The sequence below is a fragment of the Micropterus dolomieu genome, linkage group LG20, assembly GCF_021292245.1.
Source record: "Micropterus dolomieu isolate WLL.071019.BEF.003 ecotype Adirondacks linkage group LG20, ASM2129224v1, whole genome shotgun sequence".
NCBI lineage: Eukaryota > Metazoa > Chordata > Actinopteri > Centrarchiformes > Centrarchidae > Micropterus > Micropterus dolomieu.
In genome coordinates, this window is record NC_060169.1 from 36,161,909 (window position 1) to 36,173,826 (window position 11,918).

Below are 11,918 nucleotides of genomic sequence, written 5' to 3' on the forward strand. Positions count from 1 at the left end.
AAGACTTTTTAATCATTCCTACGTGATGACACTTTCAAATATTATTTAACAAAGAAAAAAATGACTGTGTCTATTTTCAGTTTCGCTCTAAAACGTTTGAGGGATTGATTTAATAATCAGTCATTGAATCCAAAGCGACTTTCAATTGCTAAGTGTGTCAGAGGTCGCACGCCTCTGGAGCAACTAGGGGTTAAGTGTGGATATGTCACAGTGGTGATCAAACCCAGGTCTCCCATACCACAGGCATGTTTCTTATCCACTTCTCCATCGCCACAAACTAAAACCCTTCCACACATTCCCTTTCTCTTTTCTTGGCTATTTTAAAAACCATTATTTAAAAAGCGACATAAGAAAGAAATACCTTTTGCTTTAGAAGAGCCAGAGCGTCCCTGTCTTCTGGGAGCTGACTGAGGCTCTTGGACAGAGCAAAGCGAGTCTCCTGGGGAAGCTGAGCCAGCGGCTGTAAAACAGCGTCTGTCCTCAGTAACTCTACAGAAGCATTAACAGTGCTTTCATTAGCTACTGCACCACAGTTTACACAGTCAGTGCCACTTGCATTTTATGCTTTTGGGGTTATCATTTCCACCAAAATGACAGAATTTCCAAAGGCCTGTCTGAGGGAATGACAAATACACTCACAAACACACACTCAAACCTTCTTGCACTTGTTGCATGGTCTCAAAGGTTTTCTCAGTACAGTTGTCAGGTTCAAATGTATCAGATGCCAGGGCTGCTTCAGTTGCTAGTTTAAACACACACAGAGACACACTTCTGAAAAAGTGGCAGTTAAAATGCAATTACTGAATAATTAAACATAATAACATACTAATAATAATAATTTAACATTAAATGGCAGTTAAAACGTTACTCTTAACATCATGTCACCAAAATGACTGAATAAGCAGGGGCATGTCTGGAGGGAATCAAAGTCTGCGCAAATTTAAGACACACTCATACCCTCAAGTGTCTCCGCAGTACAGTTGTCAGATTCAAATGCGTCTGGTCCCAGGAATATTTTTTTGGCAGCTAGTTTAAACACAAATGCACAGACAGAGATAAGAAACGGCTACACTTTCTGATAAAAAAATTGCAGTTGAAACACTTGAAGTAGTTGATGTTTTGAAAAAGTGGAAGAGGCAGTTCAAACATAATTACTAAAAGATTAAACGGCAGTTAAATTGGAAAGGCTGAAAGAAGTTGATGCTGCGTTTTAAGTGTAAGCACTGAAAATAGTGATAAAAGTGTAAGTGAGAGATCGAGCTGAAAGGGTCTTCCGAAGCACAAGTCCTGAAAGGAGTTAACGTGTCAATGGAAGTACACTGAATGCAGATGAAGTAATTGGGCACGCCCTGTGGAAGCTGTGTGAGTTTGAAGAGGTGAAGAAGATTGCTATTGTTTAGAGGTGAAGAAGAGATGTGAGACCTGAGAGGGCTTTAACTGTGAGTTAAAGAGTAAGCAGTAAAAGCATTGAGGTGTCACATAATCACTGAAACTAGATGAACAGGCAGTTATGGAATAAGAGAAGAAATCAGTGAAACTGCCGACATTTAAACACTGAAAACAGAAAGAAGAGAAAGTTTCTAAATGTTTCTTTTGGATGGAGGATGATGGGTTGCCCCCCCCCCCCCCCCCTTTTCACCAATGTGCACAGTGAGACTCTTGTGGGTCATTTTAAAGAATGAAAGACAAGTAAATCTCAGAATTAATAAATTGGCATCCAATCAATATCTTACAATTACAGATGCAGGTGATTTGTTTCTTACCAATCTCTTCATCATTAAATTTGATCTCTTTGAGGCTGTAGGCATAAACCTGGCCTGCTGGGACAGTAAAAGAGCTCTCTGTCTTCTTGTTGCCCTAATTAAACAATAAATACCACAGGTAAACACACAGGCGTAGAAAGACATTCTGTTGTTAATACTGTCTAACCAACTTCACCTTAAACGTTTTTCCAGTAAACATGTCAACTGTCATTCTTAGATCACATTTTAGCTTTTCGTCTTATTGGTAATTGTGTTATTTTTCTTTGTTTTTCTACTGATTTGAGACACAACATTTCTTTATGTATTCTCTTTAAATGGATAAAATGAACCACTGCCCTACTGCCACGGGAAGCAAGCAAAGTTTAATTATATAGAACCTTTCACACCAGTAAAAAAGTGCTTCACAGTGAAAAAAACAAAATCAAATAGAATCAAATAATTCAAGCTGAGATAAAATACCATTGAATATAGAAGGGGACCAGAAGACACAATTTAAAACATACAATAAGCTGCTTCATGCTACCTAAACGCCTGTTTGAACAGATGGGTTTTATTTGCTTTTCATAAGTGTCCACAAAGTCCAAAGACCTCAGGCTTCACCATTCTAAAACTTGGGGACTGCTTAGTGGAAAAAACAATCCCCAAGAAAAGCTTGTACCTGTTTAGAGGACCTAAGAGCTCAGTTCCTGGTGTGGAGGTGCAGAGGGTCTATCATATATTGTGGAGCCTGGCCGTATATGGCTCTGTAAGTGAGCACTAACATTTTACAAAAATTAACAGGAAACATCTAACAGGCTTTATACAGTCTGAAACAGTGGTTCTTAAGGACCCCCCCACCCTGAGGGAGAAGACTGGGGCTAATATTGTAGATATTTTATTCAATATGTTTGTGGAGAGTAGAGGTGGAAATAAAACATCCCTTTGCTGATTCAAATCACTTCTTCAGTTCAAACATTTGCATCACCATTCAAAGGCAATTCATTGTGTACAACAGTAAGTGAACACATCACGGTTCAAAGGCACTTCAGTGCTTATAATGTAAAGGCTCTGCCATACTGAGTTGCTGCCGTCACTACAGTCGCTTCCCCTCTAGCAAACCAATCATTGATGGTTGGCATAAAACACATCACTACCAGTTTCATCAGTGTGGGAATGTCGCCACAGACACCTGATTTAAAATCTCTGGTATATTGCGAGTGCAGAGAGATTTACGTGGCTGTGAGAGGCTTAATCAGTATTGTGGTAAAAATCCTGCACTCAAGCTTCAATTAATCAACCTGCCATTGTTATGACATTATCTCCATCCATCCATCGTCACCCGCTCATCTTGCGTACAGGGTCGCGGGGTAATGACATTATCTCCAATATTCAAATGTATTCATCAATGCAACCCCTCCAAATGTAAAAACTAAGGCTAAGAGTAGCAAAATGGATTGTAATTTCAGCCCTCATGATTATGCAAACAGCTTCCACTGAATTGCACATATTAGAAAGACAATATATGTCATTTTCAATCATCATTTCATAGTGAACATAAGCACCTTTAAGTCCAAATTAAATTACAATAAATTTGCTGCGTTTTGCAGTCAGGTCACTCTTTTATGAAAACAATTTAACACAAAATTATTATTTGTTGCTGTAGGAAAAAGGCTTCTCCATACCATACAGGTGATTGTTTTCAAGAAAAGCATATTTGTCATACTCACTGCCAGTAAGAACTTCACAAACACATTCCAACTTGCTTCACAGGAGCCGTCCACTCCAGTTTTTCCAGATAAGGTGACATCTGCTGTGTTGAAGACGATCTTATCTACAAAAGCCAGCACCTCTCCCTTCTTCAGTTTGGGTATGTAGCCAGTGTTAATCTTCCTAAAGGTGAGACAGGAAGCAGAGGGTGGGAAACAGGAGAATCTTTCTTTGGGCTTCAATGTCATTTGGTTATTGAGAAAGAAAGACATATAGATATTACAGTCAGCACATCTGGAGGGACAGAGACATGGTTTAACAAAGTGTGAAATAAAATTTCACAAATAACTTTCAGATGTCTTGCCACGACATTAGAACTACCTGAGTTTGTCTTTGGTATAACCTGTATCAAAAGGGTTGACAAAGATGTTCTCATCAGGTCAACATTTGAATGTGTCCAATACTTTGGTTTAGGACCAAATACCTACACAACTAATGACATACAGCAGTAGGGGAGAGCGGGGTAAGTTGTGACATTGGACGAACTCCAACACTAGAGGCTCTATCTGAAAAATCAAATGGCTATTTTGTGTGACTTCTTGTTCTATGTTCAACTTCCTTTTCACATGTGGTCAAGGTCACTCTAATCAGAGGTGAGCACAATTTTCAGATTGTTTTGCTTCAAAAGTAAAACTTTTGCATTTTATATTTTATGCAATACAACTTTGTTAGGTATGAATATTTAAAATGATGACTTTGCACAAAGTAGAGGAGACAATAACGTGTCTTTTGATACTTCAGCTGAAGAACTATGTTGGGCTAACTTTGAGATTTAGCCAACATTAGCATATGTTTCAATTTGGGGCAAGTCGTCACATGTGAAAACTTGCCCCCAGTACAAATAAACACATAACATGCTCAAAAAACATTGTGATATTGTGTAATACCTCTGACACCAGTATTAAATGATACTGTAAATATAATATTAAACACTTTAGTTTACAGCAGCAGCCATATGCCAGGACTACACGAGACTATTCATGACACTATATGAAGTAGTGTGTGTGTGCGTGAGGGTATGTACAGTCTCATACTGTAGGCATGTAGTGTGTTAGTAGACACAAACACACATTACTTCATACAGTCATTAATTTAGTTAGGCAACAAAGGTAGTAGACAAATAAACCTGTAAATTCAGGTAAATTCAAATGTGTTTTTAAGGAAGGAAGAAAGATCATTAGAAATTCTCAACAGATGAGTACACCCCCTGACAAAATGTTAAAGGCACTCAGGCAGGTGAAGTTAAAGAACAAGTCAATCAGAAGTACAGCGAATGATTTTTACATAAATTACCTTACTCTGACTCTGTATTGTGATTTGGTAAAGCAGCTTGTTGATTATATTACTAGGTCAGCTGACTTATCTTTCGGCTTCATCTATGTTGGATCCATTTGCAAATAGTATTCCAAAGGAGATGTGGTTTCAGTGTGTGAAATGCAACAAATGGGCCAACGATGCTCACACCTCAGGCCAGGCAATTTATGTGTGCCAGAGGTGTGACTCTGAATAGACAGATACATATGTATGTCGTACAAAAATGCACATTAGTTGCATTAGTGTTTTTAAACACCACATCTGTTTTGCTAAGAAGATATAAATTTAAGCTAGTTAACTGCAGCATTCCATTCAATTACCATAGAAACATTTGATTTTAAAGTTCAAAGAAAGAGGTTGTGCCACTTAATGTGTGCTCTGCCAGCATTTTTGTTTTGAATTAAATTATTTATTTTCAATATTCTCTACTAGCTACTACTTTTTTACAATACCCCATAAGTGCATTTGACATGACCATGACGCACTGAGCAGGGAGCACCTGACCGTGATCTGCATTGCGCTGCTGTGTTCGTGAAAACCCGGCCCAGAGAGAGACAGAGAGAGAGAGAGAGAGAGAGAGACATACTGGCCACAGTATTTCTCCTTCAACTTGACAATGTCAGCTTTCTTCGCTTTAATGGAGACAGATGAGACTTTTTGTTCACTGTGTGCTTCTCCTTTGACGCCTGCTGAGTCCTTCCCAACACCTCCATGTATGTCAGCTTTCACAAGGTTCTGGCCACTGTACTGGTAATCCTTGATGACTGTTTCTTCTGGAAAGCATGGAATTTACTTCAAGTCCAGCACTGTGACTGACAGGTGTAGATTTGTTTGTGTTGTGTTGTGTGTGCGTCTGTGTACATACCTGTATACTCAGAGAATGAAGCAAATTCTGGCAGAAGATGAGCAAATGTAACATCCATCACCTCATAATCAGTGGAAAATAATGTGTTCTTCTTCTTCTTGACCAGTGTCAGGAGATCCACCTTCTTTATTAAACTTCCATGGTAGATGAAATTCGCTTCTGGGTCCACTTGATGGAGAACCTCTTTGATATACTGCTTAAACATCTCCTGTCTACACACGGATATACAGTCCTCAGTAAGTCAGTACGCACCTAGAACTTCAGAAGGAGAAAACTAATATTAATCAAATGCAAAAACTTTGTACAATGCAAAAAACTTTATTGCACTTTTAACTACCATAATGACACAATACCCTTCCTGTAATGACAAAGATAGAAGTGGATTTCATGCCTTACCGTGCTGAATTCTGCAGCTAAAGCAAACCCTTTGACTGCAACACATCTGAAGTGCTGTGTGCTCGACAGCTCTGCAAATTTATATACAAAGCAAAATGAAAATGATAATTACATGTTGACAGGGAATACAATGGGAGTGATTACCTCACTGGAAGCTTTAAGAAACAAAGAGTTCCAACGAAGTTCCTATAAAACACAGACATAGCACTGATAGTAGATAACAAGCCCGGACTGGAAGAATTCCAGGAATAAAAACAAAGTGAAAACAACGAATCACTAAGACCTGGGCCCTGTTCCAGAAACTCTGAGTCGATGCTTCAGAGAAACAACACAGAAATCTGATTCTTCTACAGTGTTTCTGTCTGGATACCTTCATGATATCTGAAACCTTTCAGCTGTTTAGCTGTGCAGCAATTTAGTTTCCAAATAAACAGATTTACTCCAATAATCCCAGTAGAAGTCAGGGAAAACATTACCACAGTTAAAGGGAAAGGTTGCTGCCTTGATCTGCTAATAGAAAATGTTCTGTTACACATAACATAGAAGAAACATAACATAAGAAACATAACACAAGAAATCCAATAATGTTTTAGATATCACATGAATTTTGTTCAAGATAAAAGAAGCTGGCATTAAGGTTACCTTCATGTTGGTATATGATTGCGTGAATTAAGTGTTCAGTCTGATACTTTGTGACTTTTTTATTTGACTTGTCAATGTTTTAAATTGATTGCTGTGAAGCACTTTGTTACCATGTATCAAAAAGTGCTATACAAATAATAATAGCTGTGCTGATTTTCATAAATAAACGTAATAAGAGATAAGATGAAGAATTTTATTGTCACCCCTCTGTATATAGTGCAGTGCAGCATGATTTAGGATTTTAAGGACAAAAGTTACAGTATCCAGCGCCAGTAGGGTAGGTAGGTTTATTGTCACAATATAACAAAAAGTGAAATTGTGTTTTGTAACTTCCTTCTGCTACATAGCAGACAATATACATTAATACAGAAGCAATTATGAAAAATGGTAAAGAATGGTAAAAAATACAGACTTGTGATGTTCTGAAGCTTTTGTTTTTTGGGGGGAAAATTAATCAGAGTGTGTGATCCTCAACAGAAATATGTCAACAATTTTGAAGGGCTCCTGAATGCTCCATGATTACTTTATGTTCATGAACAACACACAGCATTTTTACTAAATCAATTGGTCTGTCACTAGGAAGGTATAGCCCAACAATGATGTGTTGAAACTTTTAAAATTTATCAGCTATATTTCATGAGGCACTGTGGTTAGCACCAATACTATGTCATGTAATTTATTAATGGATGAACCACAGCTTGGGTTTAGTTTTCAACATGGTTTGAATTGTGGGGGCTGGGGGGGTGGCATGGACACCCCCAAAAGAAGCAAAAACAACACTCCAGGAGGGTCTTTCTGACCAGTAATTGTAAATATTACAATATAATTCCCATGTTCATGCCTCATGAATCTTGAAATATGATTTCAGACACCCCTAAAATGGACCGTACCATTTCCTAACCTCAATAGTTGAACATCTTGTCTGCCTGCGTTACTCTTGGCTCATTGAAATCCAGTGCATTACACAAGTTAGCAACTTAAGTTGTAGCTTGTTTAATACAGTTAACTTCCCTACATTCAGAGTTTCGTAATTAGCATTTATTTGACGTCTGTGAAGGTTCTCAGTTCTCCAGGTCATAGTTATCCAACAAAGGTTGAGGTCAAGGGCAACTGGACTTTGTAGAAAAAACTAGAAGACGTTTCGTCCCTCATCCAAGAGAAAAGAGAAGAAGTGTCTTGGACGAGGGACAAAACGTCTTCTATTTTTTCTACAAAGTCCAGCTGCCCTTGACCTCAACCTTCGTTGGACATTTATTTGATTTTAAATGTGCTATCTGACATTAGCTAGCCCACCGTATCATTTTGAATGTTGGTTTGGCATTTCATTATCACTATAAAATGTCATATTTTATCTAACTGTTAGCTAACAGCTGCTTCTTAGGCATGAACAGTGAAATTGAGGATCAGTTATTGTAGAGATACATTTTGACATCAATATAGAGTTTATTATTCCATATGTCTTTTTACAATAAGCACTCAACTGGTTTTCACTCTGGAATTTGGGAGTTTTGGGAGAGAAGAAATGTTACGTTACATTTGTAAAGTAAAAAAAAACCCTCAATGATAATAGCTACCCATTGAATTAAATTAAGGCCTTGGAATGGTAATAAGAAAAAGACAAAATATGAAGGCATATAAATAGAAGAACAAGGAAAGGGAGGAAACTAACGTATTTAATAATATAGTAATCATATTCACAATAACGTTAAACAATGTCAGGATTCACAGATTTTTTTCCCACGGATGTATTTTGAACGCTATTACGTAACTCTACGTTCAACGTAATTACGCATTTCCTTACGTCATGTCGTTGCCTGCCCAGTCAAGGCACACAAGGTCGTCGCAACAGTAGTTCGGCGAAAACATGATGTCCCTTGCTGCCCGGTCAGGGGCATTTTCCCCTTACATGCAGGCTACGGCTTTTGCGGTTGCTGGTCCCCTGAAAGCTCTGGTACCTGGTGTTGTTGTAAAGGGGGAGAAGATTTTGTTAAACCCGAAAAAACAGTTCCTGTGCCGCGAATCGCTGAACGGTCAAAGCCCAAAGACAGGGCCTGCTGTGACGGTTAGCATCAATGGTAAGTCTGTCATTGAGTGCTAGCGTTAGCTTGCTATGTCAACTTTCTCTTTTAACATGTGCATTGACTCTCAATGTCGAATACAATGAGCTATCTGTGTACTGAAAAGTCACATTTATCATCGATAAACACAACCCAGTGAATAGATCGTAACTTAGTTAGCTTAAGTTAGTTAATGTTAACAGCCGGCTTTTCCAGGTTGTTAGCTAACACACTCGCTTAGCCTGGGTGGCTGAAGAGCGGCCTACACCTGAGGTCAACATCTAGCATAGATAACGTCGGTCTTATTCCGTGAGTTTGCGGCTGACAGCATCTTTGTGGGTTGGAACATACAGAACTTGGACAGTCTGCCTCCACCGACCTTATCAACCAGCGTTAGCCGTTTCAAAGACATTAGCAGTGTTAGGTTCCTTCATTGTCCCCATGTCGCCACTGTGACTTGTTTAGTATTAACATTAGACTTAGTATGTTTTGCAAGTGTGCACCCATGTTTTCCGTGTAAATTAGGCGCATAAAGCTGTTCACGTGTTATTCACCTGTCCAGTATTTTACAAACGCTGCAGTCATGGCTGTCATCAGACCAGATTTTACTGTCGTCTAACTGTGTTAGCCAGAGGGATCTCTGGCAGCACACTTTTTTCATCTACTCTGCCCAGTGTGTCCTTTCAGAGTGTCTTTTTGATGCTTTGTCTCACTAACTACATTACATGAAAGTTTTCCAGCAGCCAGCCACCATAAGGCTTTATTACGAAGCAGCTAAATGTTAACTCATCAGTGTGTAAAAATGGGTCTAAATACATGTTTGGCACGTTTTGTTTAAGGGTGGATAATTTCTAAAAGTTACAAGGAGAAATATATAGAATGCTACAGTGTGCTGACTGAGGAGATGAAGAGGAAGCAACAGACTCTGACTGCAAGTCAAATCACCTGCCATATAAAAAGCGGCACAAAATTTGCACCGGCCAAGTGCTGGTAAAATATGCAAGTGTCTGATAGATTTCACTCACCAGCCAACAAACAATGGTACTCTATTGAATGGCTGGTAAAATTGGAACAATCACTAACCATTTGGCCTGTGGACAAAAAAGTTCATTTTGCACCCTGGGAAAAACCTTTTTATAAACCTTCTTGAACAGTATAAGTAGAATTTGGAACAGATTTCTTTGTATAATCTGATGAATCCTTTTTATACAAATCAGTCAGGTGTTACACTGCAGTGTGCACATCCAGCTGCATCTCAGCTCAATCACAGCTGCGTCGTGGTTTTAATGTCCACTGAAAGGTTTCAAAAGTGGAGCATTTGTTCCTCAGGGGAAACATTATATAGTTTTGATTGTTTTATAGATGAGTTTTATGTTTTAGCTTATTTAGATGCTTTGTTGCTGTACTTGAATAGGACAACTTCTGTTGCTTCTAACTTTCTCTGTCATTTTAAATGTCAGCACAGCTGCTGTCATTAAGCTGTATTCTTGTTTATATTGTCTGACGAAGTCGTGATCGTATAATTATATCTGCAGCTCGGTAATGACTGCATGTCAGTATTTTGCCATCACACTTCATCCTTGTTCAGTTGTCTGACAACAGAAGCAGAAACATCTGTAAATGAGAACAACTAGGCCCACATGTAGAATTGAGCTGCATTTAAACGCTGTGTGCGTGACCACAGAGCAGGAGACTGACCACCTCCCTCACTTTTCTCCTTCTCTCTCTCTCTTAAACTACAAACATGAAAAAGTAGTCGGAGAATAAAATGCATCCATTAAAAAGGAATTTGAAGTCAAGTAGTAATGAGTCACTATCAGGCGTTGGTAAAACGTACGTGTGGCGCGTTCAGTTTGGCTACAGCGCTGAGAGACGGGCTGGATGCTCAGGTGGCAGCCTGATAGTGTTAAGGGTGTGTATTGTGTTCGCAGCTGCAGAAGTAATAAAGTTCCTGTTTACAGTAATGCTGCAATGATTATCAATTAGTTGTCAACTTTTAAAATAATTGCCTACTATTTTGATTAATCGGTTTGAGTCATTTTGAAAGAACCAGCTTCTTAAATGTGAATATTTTCTGGTTTCTTTACTCCTCCCTGACAGTACACTGAATATCTTTGTTGTGGACAAAACAAGACATTTGAAGATATCATCTTGGGTTAGGGAAACACTGTTCAACATTTTTCATCATTTACTGACCAAACAACTAATTGATTATTGGAGAAAAGTAATCGACGATTAATTGCCACTGCCAATAATTGTTGTTGTTGTTGCAGCCCTGTACACATCACTTCAACATGTTCATACAGCCGAACATTTTAGGTTAGTTTGTGTAATTTCTAATTATACTTTGAACTTTATTGATCCCGGAGGGGATGTTGCAGCAGCAAAATTCACACAGATGACAAAAACTTAGACCAGACCATAATGTACAAAATTTCTGTTAAAAAATATATTTACAAATCTAAGATGTGTATATTGTGCAAATTCAGGATGTGCAATTTAGTGTCACTCACTAATATTGAGAGTGTCGAGTATGAAGTAGGAGTATGCAATGTGATGTCCTTTATCATTCACGTGTTGTTCGGTCTCCTCTCCCTGCCTAGAGGGGAGCTGTTGTCTATTGTAATGGCACCTGTCTCAGTCCATGCTATAGCGAGATGTGGGAGGTTTTTAAAGTGCAGTGGGAATGGTTTTCTTACGGTACAAAATTAAATTTTTTCTTGCTACCATCCTTCGTCAGCAGAACAGTGCAGACTGTTAGGTACCAGCTCTACGTACTTTACTAAGTAAATCGTACTTTCTCCTGCGGTAGCACAGTGCCACAACTTAGTGTGGAGAAAGGTCTGACATTACAGCTAAGAGCCAGGCTAAATTAGTGTAAGAAACCAGTGCACTCCCAAATATAGCTTCAGGGCCAAACAGCTGGAAGATAATGCAGGTGTCAGCATATTACAAATCTACAACAACTAATCACAATGACACTTGTTTTACCTTGTTTTAAATCCAGCAGAGCCTTTCCTCACGGCACCTCACGATTCGATTACGATTCAGAGAGCTGCGATACGGTTATAAAACGATTATCGATGTATCTTGATGCATCATTTTTTCTATATGGGAACTCTGGATAATTACTAA

The 11,918-nt window shown here is 38.7% G+C and overlaps 2 protein-coding genes across 2 annotated transcripts in view; one reads left to right on the plus strand and one right to left on the minus strand.

Moving 5' to 3' along the window:
• Window positions 1–141: 141 nt before the first annotated feature.
• LOC123958595 lies at window positions 142–8,547 on the minus strand. Its single transcript, XM_046032043.1, has 10 exons — window positions 8,528–8,547; window positions 6,229–6,270; window positions 5,689–5,900; window positions 5,410–5,596; window positions 3,470–3,632; window positions 1,764–1,857; window positions 958–1,026; window positions 656–742; window positions 362–489; window positions 142–183 (listed from the first exon to the last, which is right to left on the minus strand). The coding sequence occupies exons 1-10, from the start codon at window positions 8,530–8,532 to the stop codon at window positions 142–144; spliced, it is 1,029 nt and encodes a 342-aa protein (XP_045887999.1). The 5' UTR covers window positions 8,533–8,547.
• LOC123959438 (cytochrome b-c1 complex subunit Rieske, mitochondrial) overlaps window positions 8,541–11,918 on the plus strand; it is a 7,082-nt gene continuing 3,704 nt past the window's right edge. The window contains exon 1 of the mRNA XM_046033485.1: window positions 8,541–8,801. Coding sequence (XP_045889441.1) covers window positions 8,591–8,801 — 211 coding nt within the window. The 5' untranslated portion in view covers window positions 8,541–8,590. The remainder of the gene's footprint in view (window positions 8,802–11,918) is intronic.